The following is a 22,170-nucleotide window of genomic DNA, read 5'->3' on the forward strand; positions in this document are numbered from 1 at the left end:
AAAAGTGAAATTCAACTCAGTCTTTTTATATAGCGCCAATTCACAACACAGGTCATCTCAAGGCACTTTACAAAGTCAAATTCAGTCAAATCATCCAGACAGATTGGTCAACAATTTTCCTCTCTAAGGAAACCCAGCAGATTGCATCGACCTAAACTAGCAGCATTCACTCCTCCTGAAAGAGCGTAGAGCCACAGTGGACAGTCGTCTGCATTCTTGATGGCTTTGCAGCAATCCCTCATACTGAGCAAGCATGAAAAGCATGAAGAAGACAGCTGACTTTACAGCTCTTTCCCACCTTCCACTCAACTTTCTCATAAAATGCTTGGATATAGGAGTCTGTGAAGAACCTGCTTCCTTAGCATTGATCTTTTGTCTCTTGTAGAGACTGTCTGCTAGACCACTGTAGGGTCAGCAGCCTTCCCCGTGATTGTTAAGGCCATAACATGACAATAATATGCCTGTGTTCATCTTATGTCATATTCTGCATTTCTGAGGAACTGAAATTGGTATTTCCATGAGCTCGTATCCATAATCATCAACACTGACAGAAATGAATGCCTGAGTTAGATTACTGTGGTAGGAATTAATCAACACAATGAAAAAGGTTATTTTCTAAAAAATTAAACAGTCTGAGAACCCTATATTACACTAAATCTGTAATTTCATGGACCAAGTTGCTACAAAAATAAATAAGGTGTTTCATATTGTACTCACGTTGTATGCTGTCAGTGAATCTGGTATGTCTGGCTGAAATAACTGGTCTTAAAAGCTGACTCTGCCATCTACTGGTTATAATAAGACATTAAAATGATTTACTTATTGTACTGGGAAATGCCAGTTTAATCAAGAGACAACCCTTTTTACTGTAACATTCAAGTTCAGTTTCACATTGATCTGTTCAAATGCATCATTCTGTAAAATGCTGGGTGCAGATCAGGAAGTCCAGTCACTTTCTTGATCAAGCTATTAATTTGATGTTTTTTTCATCCTCTTTTATTTAGAACATCAAGTCAGCGATGTCTGCTGAGCGAACCAAAGGTTTCTGTCACGTTGTGGTGTCTTCAAACCTCAGAGATGGAGTCTCCCACCTCATTCAGTCGGCAGGTTTGGGGGGCATGAAGCACAACACGGTCCTGATGAGCTGGCCTGGAACCTGGAGACAAGCCAGTGACCCACTGTCATGGAAAAACTTTATAGGTACAGAACAGGGGACGAGTCAGATGATAAACATTTAGACAGGAGCATTTGTTGGCTCTCTGGTGATTTAATGCTGCATCCAAAACCAAATGTACTTATGCAAGTACAAATCAAAAGACATGATCATCATATGCATCAGAATTCATTTAAAAATTATATCCTCACACAATTTAGAACACCTTCTGTCTTCCTGTGTCCATGCAGAGACGGTACGTGAGACCACCGCAGCCCATCAGGCCTTACTTGTAGCTAAAAACGTAGACAGCTTCCCCACTAACCAGGACCGCCTCGGTGAAGGCACCATTGATGTTTGGTGGGTGGTTCATGACGGAGGCTTGCTGATGCTGCTGCCCTTCCTGCTGAGACAGCACAAGGTATGCAGATGGGTTTGAACTGGTTTTATCCGTACCAGCTCCTTAAGCTATATAATTCTGCTGCTTACCGATCTTGTTGTTTTTGTGTTGTTTTTTTGCATACACAACAATATTTCCTTAGTTGTATTCCTTTGCTTTCGCTCCTGCAGGTGTGGAGGAAGTGCAAGATGAGGATCTTCACCGTTGCCCAGATGGATGACAACAGCATCCAAATGAAGAAAGATCTCCAGATGTTCCTGTACCACCTGCGGCTGGATGCTGAAGTGGAAGTGGTGGAGATGGTGAGATTTATCGAAATAACATAGCAACAAAAAGTATGTTGGGTGTGTTTTTTTTTTTTAAAGAGGTAAATGTGCTCAGGAGAAAACATCTCTGCATTCTTTGGAACATTAACTAAATACACACATCTAATATTTTTTGCATATGTTGTACTGTTTCTGCTGTCATCCTGTATAGAGCATTAAACTATCTTTCACACATAATGAAATGTATAAGCATAAAATGGGACGTACCTCAACCTGATGCATCCTTCATCCCAGTACACACACAATATACAAAACGAGGAGAAAATCTCCTCAAGTGACGCATATACTCTATATAAGTGATTCACATCATAAGAATGGCAAAATAAAGACAAATGAACCTAACACTCATTCGTAAACGCATAAACTTTTTAGTTTAGTTCCTCAGACAGTAACGTGTGTTTTCTTTCCCCCCCGCTAGCATGACAATGATATATCAGCCTTCACTTATGAGAAGACACTGGTGATGGAGCAGAGGTCTCAAATGTTGAAACAGATGCACCTTTCCAGGACCGAGAGGGAGAGAGAGGTAAGGTCCACCGCTACAAAACACATCATTCTTTGCAATGCTGCATTGTGGGATTCCTCTAAATCACACGGCTTGGACACTGAGACCTGAGATACTGTTTGATTTGCTACATGTAAAATATATCTACTAATAATGAGCTGCCTTAAAAACTAAACCTGTTTCATAACATTGAGTGACACATAAATGTGTCTTCGTGTGTACACACACACACACACACACACACACACACACACACACACACACACACACACTGGCTGATTTAAGGCCAGACTCTAAGCTCTATGACAACTGGCCCGTTTGCGTGTTCATCCAACTCTGCCTGTGTGGGCCCCGCTTCCACGCTCAGATTCAGAGTATCACTGACGAGTCGCGTAGCTCAATCCGGAGGAAGAACCAGGGAGCTACCGAGAACTCCACCGTCAGCCGGCAGTCCTCAACGGCGGAGGACAATCAGGAGGACGAGGTAGTTCATTTTTGTCAACCCACTGTCCCGTCCCTGTTAGATACACAGGGCCGTCTTCACAAAGCTCCATCTTTGGCTGCAGTGGTCATCATCATCAAGATGTATGCACATTTATATCTGGACTCAGAGATGGGTATTTTGCCCCCATATTTGCCGCATTTTGAAATACGATGGGCATGTGATCAGAGTTCAAACATGATCTCAGGATGCTGTAGTGCAGACATGGAGTTGTGATTTCTTTGTTTTCAAACCAGTGAGAAGAAATAAAGCAGTAAACTGTTGCTTATCTGAGGTTTGTTAATAGATAAACATCAGCCTTTGTGATCAGATAAACTGTTTGAGAGAATTTATTAGTTGGGTTTTCTTCTAGAAATAGTTGTAACAAGTTGTTTTAATTTGCTAAAGATACTTGGCGTTGGACAGGATGTTCATAGTTTGTTAGTTAAAAATAAACCCAGAGGGTGTTTTTAGCGTCACTTTAAGAGCCACGCCCGCGGCAAAGTGAGGAAAGAGTTCTCTAGATAATCCGTTGAGCTTTTTAACCTTCTTAGCGTGAGTTTGTCCTTGTCCATGCGGTGGGCAGGTGGCTGTATTTCAGGGAGTAAGATGATGCTGTTACCACGTTTCGCTGCCTGGACCAGCTTTATCCAGTCTAATGCAGATGTTTTGCTGTATATGGCCCCAGGAAGCAGTGCTTTTAAGCCTGAAACTGCCCACCTTTTATTAACTGTCAGCCAGGTTTAGTCTGTAAAGCCTGTAAAGAGCCAGAATCCAACATTTAAGAAAGACCTATCTTGAACATTTAAAGTCCAGGCATGCAGGTCCAGATCGACCCAACAGTAGCGCTACTTACTGTGTAGTAATGAAAGCAGCTTTGTGAACACCAGCCCTCTGCATCCCGAGACCGCTTCCCGGCCCCCTGTAACCCGACCATCCCTCCTCATCCCACCGCCCTCCAAGCTGTGAGCACGAAGACTGGAGAGTATTGTCACAGAAACCTGTTTATCTGATGAAAGGTGGCGTATGAAGGGGCGCTCTCTATTACAGCTACAGAGCAATGATGACCTGAATGTTGTCCTCTTTACCTGTCCTGACAATACTTTCCTCTCTTCCCATTTTAATTTCATTTTTAGTTTTAGTTTTTATTTTACTTCAGCTATAGATTGTTCCAGTTGACCACAGTTGCATCCCTCACCTGCTTCTTTTTCCCGTCTGCATGAAATAAAGAGAAAAAAAGCCTTAAAGTGATTCCACTGCTTCTTGCTGATTTAATTAATAAACGTATGCAACAGTGCGTCATGGCATCATGATGTGATGAAAACTCAGTACAGCAAATTTTATTGTGGATTACTCATATTTGATCATTTACTGGCGTTAAAAGAACAAATGCATCTCGGTTGTGGAACCTTGAGGCCATCACTGCCTCATCATGCTGTGCTGTAGATCACTGCTCCTATTATAACGCTCTGATGACATTATTAAACATTCCTTGTTTGTTCAGGAGAAGCTCAGAGTTTTGTGGCTCATTTTTAACCTCAGAGATGTTGCCCGCCACGTGTTAGAGAGCAATCAGCATAAAGCAGTCTTCAGCATCCTGTGTTAGCAATTAGCAAAGCTAGCATTACAAATCAGCATTCTGTGCATATTCCTGAGAGACGTTTGCTCCGGTGTCTGAACCTTAACTCATAAATTTCCATAAGGCTGCCAGCATTTCCAAACCCAGCGTGTTCCATGACAGAAGTAGAATGTTCAAAAACATAAAACACACCATCGTTGCTGTACTTCAGCCTTCCTGTTATCTGCTGAGGATCATACTCTCTCCCTGCCGGAGTCAACGGCAGACATGGTCAACATGACGTAGAAAATACAGTCTGTTTAAATGTCTTCTGACATCAGTGGGCTTCCTCTGATTAATTGTTGAAGAGGTCTAATTTTCAGTCATCTTAACTCAGTAACATGGTGGACGCCAAAGATAACCTGAAAGTGCATACGTTTAGTGATGGAAATAGAGTCACACATTCAGAGTGTGTTTTGATAGGAACATCATTAGAGAGCACACATGTATGTCACTATGACCTTTTTACTATTACCTGGATGCTTTCAGTCTGAGGTTATAAGCATTGTTTGCACAAAATCTGCTCTGACAGCTGCAGATGTTAGCATTCTCATACACAGAACATCGGTGAAGAATCAGGTCTTTGGTGCACGTGTTAAAACTCCTTTTGTCACTATTCCCAATCACATCCCTATCTTCTCTGTGTTCCATCCTACTGACGTAGCTTCATTGTTAGCTGTTCTTTATAGAAGTCTTTGCTATCAATGCTCCTATTCTCAAATCCATCCTCAGATTTTTTAAAATTATTATTTCTTATTGCCTTCTCTGCCTTCCTACCAGGCCCAGCTCATCCACGACAAGAACACAGCTTCTCACGTGGCTCTGAACGACAAGGCTGAAGCTGGGCCCGAGCAGGTGCACATGACCTGGACAAAAGAGAAGCTCTTCACGGAGCGGAACCGCAACCGGGAACCTAATGCCAACGTGGCTGTCCGGGACCTGTTCAACATGAAGCCGTGAGTGTCGGTCTGCTTGAACCCAGCTGCTGGACGTTTACACTCAGAAGAATTTGTAACTCAAAGGGTGCGGCTGATATGAGGAGAATGCCCTGTTGTGACATGGTGTTGTTTGATGTGCATTGTGGGAGACATTAGCACCATTCTGAGCAGCGACAGGACTTCAGGGTGGTGCCAAGGCCTCAGCGTGTGGACCTCACTGGATGACTGTACGCATGTTACGTGTGCATTCAGCCTGCATCCAACATGGAGCATGTGTGTACACTTCATGTGCATGGTAACACAATGTGCACACCTTGTTCACTAACATTTCCATTCCATACTGTCCACAATAACTAGCCTTTGGACTTTATGAGGTTGGCCCAATCTTTAAAAAAAAAAAAAAAAAAAAAAAAAAAAGGAAAAGAGAGACTCCTTTTTCTGAAGCGCCCCAACATGCATCAAACAGCCTCATGTTACTGTGTCAGGTGTAGTGTGGGTCAGTGGTGACAGTTGGAAGCATGCGGTGTTGTGGAGCGCTGCAGAGCTGATGTAGAAGCATCTAAGCCTGTTTCTGTTGTTCTGTCCCATTTTCCTCCGTCTAGAGAGTGGGAGAGTCTGTAAGTTGCATTCTCTTTGCCCCGGGCCCTCTGTGTTCTGCTGCTGTGGTTACTCTAGTCTTTTCTCACTGTCCTCCAGCTCATGTGCTCTTGTCTCTATCTGTGGTGTACCTGTTTGCACGCACTGCATCGTCCAGTTTAAACCGTTCTGGCTGGATGACCTCCTCTGATTAACACTGCATGAAACTGGTGTAATATTATTGGCTTTTGCATCTTGAAGGTGACCTATTATGAGAAATTCACTTTTTGCATGTTCTTTGTACTTCCATTTGAGTCTACTGCTCAAAGAAATAGTCCAAGCACAAAAAAACATCCAGCTGTTTATTGGCAATAAGTAAATGTATTTTTTTTTAGTCTGGGAAACGTTTCAGAAACCTCACGATTATTACATCACAATCGGTGGGCACTGCCCCTCATCTAGGAACCCAAATGAAGTAAAACTGTAACATACAAAAATTAACACATTACTTTTAAATTAGGGTGAGCAGACGTCCCTGATTTCCCCGGAAAAGTCCCCACTTTCAGTGTATCATGATGGAGTAAAAAGGTTTAGCACAAGAGGCATTTATCTGGTCCGTAGTGGAAGAGCTGAGCTGAACTAGTCTTCCCCCTCGTCGGTGTTGCAGCTCATGCAAAACCAACCAACCAAATAAATCTCATACACAATTGAACATTGGCATTAATGGATGCTGAAAAAGCTGCCAAAATAAATAATTCCCTTATGCTTAACCACAGCTGAAAAGAGACAGACAACTAACACTTAGCATGATGCTAATTTGCACTGGAAATCCTACAGGACGCTAGTGCTATTGGTCTTATTTTTTCTCTGATTTTTCCAGACCTAAAACAACCAAAATGCCTCCTAGAAGTATCTAACATAACCCAACACAACACTCACAGACATGTAGTGAGTCACAGAGCCCTAAAAACAGCTCCTTCTGAAAAGAGCTCAAAATGGGGGAAACTGGGGAGGGGATATCTAAAAAAAAAAAGAATTACAGTCCATAGACCTATCCCAAATCTTTTAAAGGAAGCATAATATGTCACCTGTGTTTTTCATCTTCCAACACATGAAAAACGGGTTTAACTCTGCAGTAACTTGGCTTCTGTGCTGTGTCTCCTTGTGATGTATCATGAAAAATAAAGAGGCAGCGTTTGAAGGGACCTCTGGTTCCCGATTAGTCTATTTAAATTTCGCAGCTTGCAGTTTGTTCAAAACGGTCTAAATAAACTTCAGCTTAGCTTTTGATTATGAACTGGTCATTTTGTGTTTAAATGCTGCCTCTTTGTTTGAAATTCAAGAGCTTCTATCCCCTAATTGAGCCTGACTTCTTGTTAACACTAACAAAATGTTGCTTTTTCTCAACACAATCTCCTTATGCCATGTATTGTCTTTTTTTTTAATCAGTGGTGTCTTTCCTGCTGCTTTCTTCACTGTAAATATTTGTCAAACCAGGAACCAGTCGAATGTGCGTCGCATGCACACAGCTGTCAAGCTGAATGAGGTGGTGGTCAACAAGTCGCAGGGAGCCCATCTGGTTTTGCTCAACATGCCAGGACCACCGAAGAACAGAGGAGGAGATGAAAACTGTATCCTTAAATCAGCTGTAATTACCTCTAAATAGGTTTTTATTAGCCTAGGATCCCTGTAGAAGCTGCATGTGCATGTCATGGGGGGGCTACATTAGAGTTAGCAGCTCAGTGTGACTTTACTGAGTCTTACAGTGAGTTTAAGCCACACTTTAACTGTTCAGCTGCAGATTTCCGGAGCCGCTTCATTCTCACAGCTCTCTGGGCAGCTTTTATAGCTGCTTTAGGAAGCTGACTGTCAACGAAACAAAATGTAAGCAGCACCTGCTCTCCTGCCAACACCGTTAAAGGCATGTATTGGCTGAAGAGCTACAGCTAGGGCCCAAAACCGTCAAGATATTAAAGATGCTAATTAATCATTAGGAAGTCCTAAATGTGTAAATGGCACCACCATCAGTAGTTACATTTCCATGGGAGGGTACTCACTGACATTACCCTCCCTAAGTGATGAGAAGCAGCCATTACTCAACTGCCCCAGTGTGCTAAAAGTCCCTCCTTGTGTCTTCCTCTCCTGCCTTCCTTTAAGTTCACTAGTGAACATTTGCAGGGCTAATGAAAGGAAATACAGTACAGGTCTGACCACAGGTACTCTCAGCTTTGATGATGTCTCAGCAAGTCTGTTAGTTGGGCCTAGCAACGTGTTCTGGTCAGATTTATTTCAATACATGCTATAGGAACAAAGCAGAACACTCCTGTAGCACCGGGAGGGTCCTTAACTCCAAAGGGTTCAGGGAAAGGCAGAAATTATGTTTTCAAAGTAGTACAGAAGTTTTCATACCTTTTTAACTGTTTAACAGTTCCTCACATACAAACTTGAGTCTCATCAGGATATGATGGGATACACTGACACCAGTTAGTGCATAATTGTTAAGTGGAAGGAAACGTATAGTTGGGTTTCAAAAACCTTTACCAAAAAAAAATCTGCAAAGTGCAGTGTGTGTTTAACATCTCAGTCAGCACTTTGTGGAGTAACCTTTCTCTTCACTTCCAGCTGTAGGTCTTTGGGATTTGTTTTAAGCTTCTCAAATCAATCTGGAGATTTTTGCCCATTTTTCATTGCAAAGTAGTTTAAGTTCCGTCTGAATGGATGGAGGGCTTCTGTGAACATGGTTTGTTGTAGCCTCTAACGGGTTAGTGCACAACTACCAGCTCACCTGAGCTGAGGATCTCTGTAGCTCCTCCAGAGGTACCTCTAGGCGGCTTCTCTGATAAATGCTCTCCGGGCCTGGCTGTCCGGTTGGTTGGACGACCAGGTCTTAGTGGGTTTGCAGTTGTGCCCTGAATTATTGTCAGACGATGGATTGAACAAAGTTCTGGGAGAAGTTCAAAGTCTGTGATGTTGTTGGATCCCAACCCTGCCTGGAACTTCTCCACTGGTTCTGCCCTGACCTGCTGAGGTTCTGACTGTCCATGATGCTGTTCGTTCACCGAGGTTCTCTAGTAAACTTCAGAGGCCAACTGGATTTACTCACACAGGGGTTCCTGTTTGGCTTTACTTGTAGGAATTGCACTAGATTTTATTGGGAGTATCCTGGTAAAGAGAGCTGAGTAAAACTGTGCACCACACTTTTCGGATTGTTTTTATTTATATCTTTGTCCTTCTACCTGGTAATTATTCAACACAGTTTTGGTCTGTCCCATAAAGTCCCAGTAAAATCAGTTGTCTGTTGAAGTCACTACCTGTCGTTACATGAAACATGGACCAGACAGCAGCAGGAAGCTCCCACTGAAGGAGAAAAGACAATTACTCTGTTCTCCAATGAGGATGAGGGTGTAGGGGTTGAACCAATAAAAACATCTGTTCCCACAATTTTATGAGCTGTGGTCACTTAAATTTTTTTTCAGGTCTATTATTCAGGTTTGTAGTTTAATCTGAACCTGTTTGGTTAAGACATGATTACTAACTCTGCGTATTCAGCTGTAGCTTATTGAACAATTTCACCATATGTCCAGTAGACGGCTACGTTTCAGTTAAACTCGATTTGTCTCGTAGAGACCTCCTCCTGCTCGGTCACGGAGCAACCATGCCTGCATTTCTACAGGACTGTGGCTTGCATAGGTTAGGTTATTTTCTGACTTCAACAATGAGCCTCTACTCATCCATGTGGTTAGTTCTGTCAGCCCTGCAGCTTGTTCCTGTCTGGACCTTAACCGTCCTCCTCGTAGACATGGAGTTCCTGGAGGTTCTCCTGGAGGGGCTCAACCGCGTTCTTCTAGTGAGAGGAGGGGGCCGGGAAGTCATCACCATCTACTCCTAAAACAAGCAAGAAGTTTGAAGACTCTCACGCCCATCACTGCACATAAGGGCGGCTTGCCATGGATACCTGTCTCCAGGCAGCTTTGAGAGAAAAAGCCCAATTTGTTTTTTATGAAGGGTCGGAGGTTGCTGGAAAGCGGGGCCACTTGTGACTGACAGATGGACTGAACGACGTCGGGATGAAGGAGATGGCAGGAAGCTGATGGACTGGCTGGCAGCGTGAGCACAGTGTGCCCCGCGCTGGGCACCAGAACCCCCGCAGAGGGGAGCTAGCGCATAGAGACACTTTATATCTGTCGTTTAACCTGAAACACCCTGTTCTCTTCTCTTCTGTTCCATCTTCACATCCGCTCCATGGCGTGTTTATGTTGTCCACTTCCTGCCTGTCACCGTCTGCAGCTCAGCACAGAAGAAGTGGCTGCGTTGCTCATGCCAACCTTGTTGCCCGTTCACGTTGCTCCCGGTGCGTTGAGCTCTGCACCTGAGGAGAAACCTGCACACAGCTTACATGATGGCATGATGCAGAGTGGCTTTAAAGAGGAAAATCAGCCTTGTGCTGATTTTTTTATTATTATTATTTAAAGAGGTGACAACACAGTTTCTTTTTGCAAAGTTTCATCAACTTGTCAAAAGGTTTATCAGAATGAACTAGTTTAGAAGCTGCTTTTACACTGTGGTTAAATATTGTTCTTTCATTCTCATGCCTGGATCCAACATGGTGTTCAGGCTTCCTGTATTTAGCATGTTAAAGGACCAGCCAGTAGGATGCTTAATGTGCATCGGTCACATTTACGCTAATGCTGTTTGTTTCTCTGTTTTTATAGGGAGAATAGCCATAACTAATGTTGAGCTAGTGTGTTTAGAGTCTCTGCAGGAGTGCTTGGTTGGGAACAAATATATATTTATATTTTTTTTTTGTTAATTTTTTAAAATGAAATTGCTGTTCTTCAGTATGCATTAGTGTAACATTTTAAACGGATCGGCTAGAAGGTTTGCACAGAAAACCGAATGAGGTGGCCCTCAGGATTTTTAGCATTGATTTTAGAAAAGCAGAAAGACAAGAAGTGATTTCTGCTTTGTGATTCTGTGTGAATCTCCCCAAACTGTTCTGGTTACAGCACTGTTAACTTTGCACAACCTTTCTTCGAGCACTTAATTCACTTTCACTTGATTTTTCAAGCCAACATTGTTTTTGTCAACACCACTAAATTGTTAACAGAAGCTAGTAGAAGGCATACATGCGTTTTTTTTTTTTATTAGTCATGTTTCTGTGTGATGTTTTATTCATCGAAACTCTTTGGCTTTGAGTCCCAGACTGCATAGACGAGTTGTTCTGTAGGAGGAAAAAGTGCCAAAATGACCACAAGGAAACTGGAAGTATGATTACTTAATGCAGCTCCGACCATGGCCGCACTGATGTCACTCAGATCCTTTTTTTTTTAGTATTTGGACAATTTTATTTAAAGATAGAAATACACTTTAGCAGAGCTCATCGTTTCTAGCAGGATTATTTCAAAGCAATCTCCATTTGGAATGAATAAGGGCATTTCCACCCGTGTTACGTGTGCTCCAGAGGCGCTGAGGAGGCAGGATGGAAGCCCTCGCCGTGTGTACCTCCACAGTTTCTGCTCCTCATTAGCCGTGCAGTATTTTGTTGAACGGAGTCCCCTTTTCCTGCACTTCTGTGAAGGCGAATGGGACCTCCTCACTTCAGTTCTACATGTGTACGTTACTGTTGTGTTCTGGTGTTAATGTATGCCTGTCCAACTTTATAGTTGTTGTTTTTCTTCGTAGTGTTTGTTACCTGATCATACCTGATCTGTTACTTTTAAGTGTTTATTTACAGGTGTGAATTTTACAAAAAGAGGAAGAGTTTGTGTGAAGACAGCAGCAGTTGTCTTTTGTTTTCTTCTATTTTTTGTGTTTTTGTTCCAACCTAAAGGAAACACAACATGCACAGCACTAAGAAACTGATCCAGAGACCTTCTGGACGTGAAGCTGATGTCTGAGTTCTGTTTCTACATGAAGTTCAATGTTGCTCTTTGTTTTACATCTATAGTAACCAAAGATGAAATGTAAAATTCAAATTAAAAAAACCCCACATTGTTTTAAAAAGTTTGAATGTTGTAAAGATGAATAAATAAAGAGGGTTTTGTTCTTTTTAACGTGCTGACTGTGGTGAATAGATGTAGTGATCTTGAACAGAAGACTGAAGGAGACGTGGCAGTCTTCATGCATACTGGGCACTACGGTGGACATCTTGTATACATGCAGGTGCTGCTACATGCTTCACTGGACTTCAGTTTGTCTGCCACACACTGACACCTACTGGCCCACCAGTATAAGCGCACAGACCTTTTAATGAGTTAAGTCGACCAATAAAGACTTTAATGGTCTTTATTTGTCATTGCGACACACATGAACCAAGGGGTTAAATTCCATTTCACCACTCCCCAAGAATGAAATACGACGGCTGGGAACTGAACCCAGATCACCTGTGAAGGCAGCCATGCTCACCACTTTGCCTCAATACTGAGTACCTTGGCACATCCCATCAGTCTCTCTGTAATATGACCCCCTTACAGGTAAAGGGAAGTTAGAGGTTGGGAGGAAATTGAAATCAATCATATGTCCTATTACTAGTGGTAATTGGGTGAAGCGGGGTACACCTGGAAAGGTCCATCACAGGTTTCAGTTCAATTTTATTTATATAGCGCCAATTTATGATACATGTCATCTCAAGGCACTTTCAATCAAATTCAATCAAATTATGCAGATTGGTCAAAAAGTTTCCTATCTAAGAAAACCCAGTAGTCTGCATCAAGTCCTGACAAGCAGCATTCACTCCTGGAGAAGCGTAGAGCCACAGGGAGAGTCGTCTGCATTGTTGATGGCTTTGCTGCAATCCCTCATACTGAGCATGCATGAAGTGACAGTGCAAAGAAAAACTCCCCTTTAACAGGTAGGAAAACTTCCTGCAGAACCAGGCTCAGTATGAACGGTCATCTGCCTCGACTGACTGGGGGTTACAGAAGACAGAGACACAACAAGAGAGACAAACAAGCACAGAAGCACATGTTGATCCAGTAATCTGTTCTACGTTAGATGGTAAAAGCAGATGATCTGTCTTCCCTGGATGATGTCACAGCTAACAGAACGCCAGACCAGGTGTGCCTACTATGAAGAAAAAAATAAATAAATACAAAGGAGGAAATAAGCCAAATAAATCTGGACACTGAAAAGAGCCTGTTTCAGTGTGAGAGCCTTGCTTTTATGTTGCTTTATGATTTTTGCACAGGTTTATTTTTCATTGAGTCCATTAATTACCCTCCTATCTCCTCGTTTAGTGCCATGGCCAGTAGTTTTGTTTGCAAATGAATGCCGTTTACATATACAGTATATACATATATAGATAGATATCCTTCAAGAGTGTCATAATTAGAAGCCGAAAAAGCTGCAATAATCAAAATATTGTCAGCAGAACTCCCACAAGAGGGCAACCTTCCCTCATATTTCAGCCTAAACCAACACAGCAGTTTGCATGAGGCAAAAAAGATGAAGAGATGACTAAATAAGCTAGGGGGACGTTGGTCTCCATCATGTCATTTTTAGATTAATTTCCAAATGCCATTTACCAATCTCTACTCAGCTGTCCAGCACTGACCAGCTGAACTAATAAACTGCATCAGCAGTCAGAGCTGGGAGTGACATGGGGGGGCAGCCGGCTGTGAAGTTTTCATGCATTACAGCCAAAGTTCACGCATTTCTGTTTATTATACACAGGACTTTCCCTAAGAATCCATTCACCTCACTTCAGACATAGCTGTTGGATGTGGTGCTGTAGCCCGTCTCACAGAGTCAGCTACGGTTTGAAAAACCTTTTATCACATGAAACGAGACATCTGATGTAGCATTCAAAGCCGACACCCATTGGTTTGCAGACTTTAACACTTTAAGTCTGCAAAGCAGGACTTAGGACAATTCCAAGGGTCCTTGATTGACAGGGCGCAAAAAAAGAAAGCTCTCGAGATGATTTAGATTTTTTTGTCATGGGGCCCAAAATTCGTGACGGCACCCCTGCTTGGTGGTTCAGAAACCATATAGAAGGTCCAGCTTCAGATGAGGAAGATGAGTTCCAAGCAGACATTTAGTAGCAATTCTCAGAGACAACAAGGAATTTTTACTCACTCCTTTACAACACTGATTCAGTCTTGGGCTATTCAGCTGTCTCATGACTTTCCCATGATATCTTAATTCTGTTTTATTATATTAACCATTTTATGCATTTTGTCAGAGACATGGACTGTCTGAGAGCATGCACACACTGTCTACCCAGTGGACGTAAACACAGGAGAATTGTGGGAATTGTTGTATGATCTGAGGCTAACTGCATTAATAAGGAAACACTTGAAAGGAAACACCCAACAGACTACCACCACTATGTAGCATAATGACCCGACATGGCTTCACCTCTAGCTTGCAAAGCTGTTGTGCAAGCACTTCGTTTATAATTTGTCACACAGACTTTTTTTTTTTTCAAAGCACGTGCAACATATATGTGGCACTGTACAGCCCCTGTATGGTATACAGGTGGCTGCATAACAAGCCTAAAAACCCCATAACCCTTCCACCTAACAGTTGTTATGAGGTGTTTCTGCCCATCTGTTATCTTATGTCAATCATTTTCTAGGCAAATAATCTCCTGGAGGAATAATCAGCTATTTCAAAAAAATAAAATAAAAAATAAACAACCTAAACCTTGCAAACACTAGCCTTCTTAGAGGAGTTGAAGCTATTGTAGCTGGAAAGGCTGTGCATTTCTCTCTGTGACTTCAAATTCACAGTTACAATTCACAAATATTTTAGATTCAAATTTACCTTCATACACACTATCCTAAAAAAGCCTTTGTGTTAAAAATGGGTCGTCAACGAAGGTTGCATGTGTGTGTTAACTTTACACACTCATCACTGTAAAGGAAAGTGACCTAATGCTTTTGGCAATATAGTGTAGGTAGGATTGTTTTGTTGCACTTGCGCTGGTTGTCCAGTAGGGGGCACTGCGTTGAGTCAGTCCCATCAAGTTGTTTATGCAAGTTTACGTCCATCAACAGCCTCACACGGCCGCTGAATAGCTGTCCGCTGTAGTGGCCGCTATGTATAGAAGGGCAAACTGTGCCCGGCCGCGGAGGGGTTAAATCTGGCGGCAGAGCGCCGTGTAAAGCCGGGGAGTTTCTGAAGGAAGACCGGAAGCGCTGCATTTCAATAAAAGCTTTTCACGGGTCTTCCACGGCGTCTGCCGGCTCTCAGCCTGCTTTGTTTCCCTACAACAGGCACTACTGGTTAGCGAAACGACTCGAATAACACGTTTTAAAGGCCGCGGTGGATTCTCTGAGACGGAAGCGTTTGGAGCGACTTTTATTGTGAAGGGCCGCGCTGGGTTTCCGGCCAGCTTGAGTCGCGCTGCAGTGTGAGCAGCAGCAGCAGCGGCGGCGGCGCAGGTCTGTCTGAGCCGCAACATCAGCACTGACGGACGGCGCTGTCTGGGTCCACCTGCCGCTGGATGAAGCTCCTTCCCGGGGCGTCCCTTCCTTTCCCCCCGCAGCGCTGATCCGAAGGCAGGAGCCCGCTAGTAGATGGAGCGCTAACCCGGTGGAGGAGGCTGGAATGCCCTTCGCTGCCTCTCCGCAGTCATCGCGCTGATCGCCGGGCTATAAGGACCAGAACGGTGCATTAAAATCTTCCTGCTGAACTCCGGGGACGACCGACCGGGTCTCCTGCTCGTCCGCGGAGGGACGATTTTCTGGAGGAAAGTGACCCGCATGCCCGGCCAGAGCGGCAGCGACGGGAGAATGCATCGCGGCGGGTGCGCGGCTGCAGGTGGATGACCAACCTGACCGCCTCTGCCGCCGCTCCCTCCCCCCCGATCGGCTGGCAGGCAGCTGCCGCCTCGGCGTCCGGCCTCAGGCGGATCAGCTCGGAAAAAAAGGGCACCTGAACCGGAGTGACGCGAATCAAGCGGAGCCATGCTTCCCGGCGTCGGCGTTTTCGGCACCAGCCTGACCACCCGGGTGATCATCCCGCTGCTGAAGAACGAAGGCTTCGCCGTGAAGGCGCTGTGGGGCCGGACGCAGGAGGAGGCGGAGGAGCTGGCCAAGGAGATGAACGTACCCTTCTACACCAACCGGATCGACGACGTGCTGCTGCACCAGGACGTGGATCTGGTGTGCATCAACCTGCCGCCGCCTCTGACGCGGCAGATCGCCGTCAAGACGCTGGGTGAGTGGATGCTGCGGCCCTGAGCCCCCCCTCTGCTTCACTCATCACATGGGACCTGGCCCCTCACACACACACACACACACACGCACACACACACACACACACACACACACACACACACACGCACGCACGCACGCACGCACAGCGGAAGGCTGATCTAGTTAGGATGTGGAGCAGTGCAGCCTATTTTGGAGCTGACATCCAGGAGCCGTGGGGCGGCAGTGAGATGAATGGTGGCGGGGGCCCTGGAGCCTCTCCACACAGGCTTCATTCACCGCTGCAGCTGGCCAGCAGGGCTCAGCCGGAGCCCAGCTCTCATAGGTCCTCCCTGTGGCTGAAAGCGCGGCTTCTATTGGCTGGCCCGCATATTATGTCTTAGGACAACGGGGAGGACGTGGCGCGCAGCATCCTCAGTGACCAAAGGAGGAGATGAAAGTTTTCCTCCCGCTGAGGGTTTCAGTCCAAGGTGGCGTCGACACTGACCGATGCTCTGATCTTGTTCTCTTCACTGACCCTGCTGTTCATTTCAAACTGATGTGTCCTCGGAGCAGTTGCAGGTTTTTTTGTTTTGTTTCCGGGTGCCGTGGCTCTCCTCCCAGGGCAGCATGGCCTGAGGGGGCGGGCGGGCGGCTGGGGGAGCGTCCTTTGTGCGTGCCTGGTCGATAGCGTTGGACGCTTGCTGTGGTGGGCACAGTGGAGGCGCTGCAGGGAAGACATGGCGCCGTGCTCGGGGGGAGGCTGACGGCACGGACGTTGGTGCCGACAGCCGTCAGATGACTGGCTGATCCCAGTTTAGATTGAGATTATGTGGAAAAACCACCTGATACGGGCAGATCAAATCTGAACGACTTACAGATGCTTTAAAACGGATCTAATAATCTTTGGTCTATATTTGAGAAAAGGAGATTCTTAAAGATGCCTCATACATATCAGTAAAATCTGTACGTATCTAATTTATTCATCTATATGTTTATAAACCTTCACCATCTAGCACTTTTGCAGAATAGACCTGAGCGGGGGATTGGGTGTGTTTGGTTGTGTGTGTGTGACAGAAGGAGGAGGGCCCAGGACGCCCTTCAGCTGAGCATTAGAAGGTGTCGAAGAGCCTTCTACATAAGCAGCATCTGATCCATACCACGTCCCCGTGACCTCAGCTCGGCTAAGCTTGGCCTGCATGCCATTCTTCTGCTCTTTCCTCTTAGCTTGTTTCCTCATTGTTTGAGCGCCGCCTGTTCCTTCCCACCCTCGCCTCTTCCTCATCAGCCCGGTCCTGGTCCAGTCCTGTTTGCTCTCCGCTGGGCAGACCAATACGGACCGGCGTGTGATCATTTGGGCCAATTCAGAACACAGGTGGAGCACATCTGGCTTCACAACCGTTTGAGTGTTGAGGGTTTGGGGCTCGAACGCGCTGTGAAACAAACGCTTTGGCGGATGACTGCGCAGCTGACCGAGCAGCCGCGGCAGGGAGAGCCTCCTCCTGTCCCGCCTGTGGAAAACAGCGGCGGCCTCGTGCTCCTGCTCTGACATGGGATTGATCTCTATCAGCTGACCGCCGGGAGATGAGCAGCAGACAGCGGCCGGACCTTCAGCCTGTGGCGTCAGCGCAGCACGGGGCGGACCGCTGGGAGCTGCCGGTCGGTCGTTTGCTGCGTTCAGCTGCAAAGACTAACTTCCTGCCCCAAGCAGGTTGTGAGAGGGGAGGCCGGCTCACCTCCATAAACATCATCAGGCTTCTGGCTCACAGAAATGTCACTTTGGATCAGTAGATTAGTCTGTTAGCTTGGCTTCAAGCTCCATGACGCGTCTTCGTCCTTCTGCTTCACCTTGTGCCGCCTCAGGTCCTCCGCCTTGTCTTTCCAAGGCAACAGAACCTGATTCTGGGCTGCCGCCGCGACCCGGGACACACGGGGAGAAAGTCAGGTTTGTCGTGTAATTGTGGAAAACGGAAAAGCACTGATCGGGGTCAGTAAAAACGTGGCAGCAGTCGTTCTGGTTTTACTCGACGTCGGCTCGACCAACCAGTCGGTCTGGTTGGGCCGCATCCCTCCTCCTACATCCAGGTTTCCTTCTCCTGCTACAACTGCATTCCTCAGGCGTCGGCTGTCACCCGGGCCTTTATCTCTGCAGAGCAGGAGTAGGACAGAGGACGTCACGCTGTCTGAAACACACACACACACACACACACACACACACACACACACACACTGACAGCGATCGGCCTTCTAGGACAGGGCCTTGATGGCCTGAGGGGACCCTCAGACCCAGTTTGTTAAGGTGTGATTTCACAGGGCTTAAAAACAAAAGATCCAGTTTCTCTGCTTCAGACCACTTTCTAGATTGGGGTGTTTGAAGTCAGCCCTAGCTCAGCGGAAATGTCCGACCTGGCTACGTTTGTGCTGAGCCACTGGATTAGAAGAACGCCTTGTTCAGTCTAACTGGGCCGGCCTGAGATGCTCAGAGGGAAACCTTCAGAGAACACTGCGGTGTCCCGTCCTGGTGTTTGGGTCGAAAGGTTAACCCAAACTGCCGGACGCCATCTACACCTCTGACTGAGACAGAGAAGCAAGACGTGATTGTGTCTCTACTGCAAGAAAACGTTGATTATTACAGTTATGATCATGTTAGTTATAGCTTTTATTTATTGTTACTTATATTTAGGTTGTTTGTTTTTTTACATGGAAGGAAGCAAAAAAATTTTGTCCTACAATTCAATTCTAGTTTAGCTGACTTTGTGTATCCAAAGAGACGTGGTAGTACCTTCTTTCAGCCTGCTGATCAGCAGTGTGCAGCAACAGCCCTTTTTAACAGCGTGCCATACTTTGATAGGTAACTTAGGAACCGGTCACAATTATGAAGTTAGGTACAGTTACTGAAGAAAAATCTTTTTATTTCTCTATAATGATTATTTAATTCAAGTCAGGTATTTTTAAAACAACTCGTGTCATCTTACGGCACGTTAAAGTCGACTCATTCAAATCACCCAGATAGGCTGGTTAAAAGTTTCCTATCTAAGGAAGCCCAGCAGATTGAATTGAGCCGTTGACAAGCAGCATTCACTCCTTGAAGAGCGCTTAGCCACAGGGGACAGTCGCTGCCGTTGTGTCGTTGATTTTGCAGCAATCCCTCATCTCTAGCATGCATGTAGCGACAGTGGAGAGGAAAAATGATCTGACTTTTTTTAAATTCATAACTTCATTTTGGACCTTAACATTGCCATTTGCTTTCATTTCACTCCTGTAAACACCCAATCTTTTTTACAATTATGTATTCATAAATGCCCATGTTTTATGTATCATTTATTTAACAATAAGTAATATTAATTACATTTTCTTACATATTTCCCATTATTTAGGGCCGGGGAGCATATGGAGATTTTAAAAATATTGAGATTTAAAAAAAAAAAAAGACAAAAGTTGAGACTATATCGAGATGGTCTATATTGCGTTCTGATTATACTTTTATGTATTCCAGCAGGTTATTTTACAGCTGTGTCTCATATTTATCTACAGCTGTTTGGTAAAAAATGTGCCTGTGAGACATTTGGGCTGAAGCTTTAGTTCAGAGATACATTTTTATAATTACTTTATGGAAAGAAAAATATATTGAGAAATATATTTTGGGCTTCAGCCTAAAAATATTGAGATTCTTTTTTGGTGCATATCGCCCAGCCCTACTCTGATCGGGCTCCTACTGATGATCCTCCCTGTAGACCGTGGAAGGCACGAACAAAGAGATCCTTAACATGAGTACCAGTTGATTGGTAGCCATCATGAAAGCCACTGTGCTGATCCTTTTTGCACCATGAAAACAACTGGCCACGAACGAAGCAACCTAAACTGCCGTGGTAGGAAACGGCAAAGTGACTCGCCCCCGCTGGTGTTACCTTGTTTTTTTTCGCTGCGCCTCCAATCAGCTGCGCAGGAAGTGGCTGTGAAGACGTGACTGTGGGGCTGGAACCCTGCTGCACGTTTCATCAAGGCCTGAGCAGATGATGTGAAGTCTTCAGAAACCGACAACTATTGTTTCTCCTCTCCAGTAGAAGGAGACCAGTGCGTGTCCAGTTAAAGTAAACATGTGGTGCACAGCAGGGGAAACGATCACCCAGATGTTCTGCTTTGATAACTTCTAGGTCTGCAGTGCTTCCTCTTATGAGCGTCGCCACGGCCGTGAAAATCTCCTCAAGTGTCCTCGCTTGGACATGGATGCCATGCAGCTTTAATGCTCCAGTAAGTGGAGGAAAGTTCTGGGCGTCTGAGCATAGAAAATGCGCTTCAGGGAAGGGCTAGCGTTTTTAGGCAGGCCGGGGTGTGAAATGTGGCTGAACGCTTTGGGGAATCAGAATATTTCAGGTGACTAAGTGTCCTTCAGCACGACTGAAGGAACCGGGCTACAGACTGCTGGATTAGCTGGTGACGGCAGATATTATACACTGGGCTGTTGTTCCTGCAGCAGTCTCTGGGCCTGATGCTGGCCCGCAACGTGAGAGCGGCAGTGAAATGCAAGCCGCTGCAGAGCGTAGGTGCTCTCCCCTGCGTCTCTGTGCGCCTGTGTTGAGGCGGCGGAGGCAGGATGTGGTGGGAGAGAAACCCTGCAGCTCAACTCTGTGTGACCGCCTGAGTCCTCCAGCAGCAGGAAGTGACTTTTTAAGGCGGCTGGCGACACCTGAGCCTCCGCCTAAGGCTGCTCAGTATCTGACTGCCAAATGCACCAGGTTCTGTTGTGACATGACGTGGAAATGGTAAATACAGACGGTAGTACTGACTCAGAATCAGTTGTAGTAGCAGGATGAGTGTCCCTGCAGACAGGACCGGACTGGGACTCATTTTCAGCCCAGGAAGTCTCAGGCCTCAGACCGGCCCACTTAAGATAGCGACCTATTATTATTACAAGCATATGTAGATTTAGATTATATTTCTTCCTATTCCCTTTCACTTGTGGGCTTTGTGTATTTGCTATCTTACTTTTTAAATATATAAAATGCATATAACAGGTCACTATTGTTTGGGTATAGAAAGCAGCCACATTAGAACCAACGCTTGTTTTTCACACACTCTGTTCCAACAGCTCGCCTGTTGCTTCCAGACAAACGGGAGCAATCCACTGATCCCTACTGGCTCTGCTTCTGACACTAAATCACATTTTGAAATAGGGCTGGGCCTTCATCGTATCGTTTTATCGTTATCTTAAAAACTTTTTTATCATGATAAGAATTTGAATTTATTATGACAACGACAAAACCCTACTAGCGGTGTCCGAATAGCCCCAAAACTGCCAGTATTGTCAGGATTGTTATTTTTGCTGTTTTCTCCGCTGTTGGTTTATTGAGAGCATTAATAAATATCAATAAATTCCAAAATATAATTAAATGCTGTTACTACGTTACAGTTTGGTAATAAGAAAAGTCACACTTCTTAATGTAACTTGAGCCCTAATGAAACATATTTCGAATTTTGTTTTAATATATGTTACATTTTTAAACATCTTTAAGGACAGTATTCATGCTTATTGGGCAATAATTGACATGCAGTCACAGCCGCAAAGCTACCTGAAAGAGACTGCAAGAAGCTGTGTATACTCGTACCACTTTTATCGTTATCACACATTACCACAATATATCGTGATAAAATTTACAGTCTATATCGCTCACCCTGATTTTGAAAATGATGATAATTTTCAGGGCAAATGAAATCACCCCTTGTTACAAAGCCATCTGGTAAATTTGGGTCAGTTTGATGGATGTAGTGCTGAATCATAACATCTCAGGGCACTACAGAGCAGCACCGCACTCATTATTATACTATAATTAACTTATGTTAATTATAGTATTAATTATAGTATTAATTATATAATTATAATATTCACAAAATGAGAACTCCTACCTGCCCCCTCAGGACTTGTGGGGTCATGTCTGATACTTGGTGCTGTATCTTACTTCTGACTCTGAGGGGCTATAAGACAAACATTCCCCGTTATGTGGCATTGCATCATACTATTATTTAAATTATATTT

General features: G+C 44.8%; 2 protein-coding genes across 7 annotated transcripts in view; both read left to right on the forward strand.

Moving 5' to 3' along the window:
* slc12a7b (solute carrier family 12 member 7b) overlaps positions 1–12,004 on the forward strand; it is a 76,178-nt gene extending 64,174 nt beyond the window's left edge. For 3 of the 6 annotated variants that reach the window (XM_012871177.3, XM_012871179.3, XM_012871182.3), the window contains exons 18-26: positions 1,005–1,200; positions 1,405–1,574; positions 1,724–1,855; positions 2,298–2,405; positions 2,752–2,868; positions 5,264–5,439; positions 6,024–6,038; positions 7,495–7,628; positions 9,795–12,004. In XM_012871177.3, the coding sequence (XP_012726631.2) occupies positions 1,005–1,200; positions 1,405–1,574; positions 1,724–1,855; positions 2,298–2,405; positions 2,752–2,868; positions 5,264–5,439; positions 6,024–6,038; positions 7,495–7,628; positions 9,795–9,886 (1,140 nt within the window). In that variant the 3' untranslated portion in view covers positions 9,887–12,004. The remainder of the gene's footprint in view (positions 1–1,004; positions 1,201–1,404; positions 1,575–1,723; positions 1,856–2,297; positions 2,406–2,751; positions 2,869–5,263; positions 5,440–6,023; positions 6,039–7,494; positions 7,629–9,794) is intronic. The other 3 variants (XM_012871178.3, XM_012871180.3, XM_012871181.3) reach the window with 3 other exon arrangements.
* A 3,061-nt stretch (positions 12,005–15,065) lies between these two features.
* si:ch211-276f18.2 (glucose-fructose oxidoreductase domain-containing protein 1) overlaps positions 15,066–22,170 on the forward strand; it is a 34,694-nt gene continuing 27,589 nt past the window's right edge. Inside the window, exon 1 of the mRNA XM_012871197.3 lies at positions 15,066–16,161. Within this exon, the coding sequence (XP_012726651.2) occupies positions 15,909–16,161 (253 nt within the window). The 5' untranslated portion in view covers positions 15,066–15,908. The remainder of the gene's footprint in view (positions 16,162–22,170) is intronic.

This window comes from Fundulus heteroclitus, chromosome 21 (genome assembly GCF_011125445.2).
Source record: "Fundulus heteroclitus isolate FHET01 chromosome 21, MU-UCD_Fhet_4.1, whole genome shotgun sequence".
NCBI lineage: Eukaryota > Metazoa > Chordata > Actinopteri > Cyprinodontiformes > Fundulidae > Fundulus > Fundulus heteroclitus.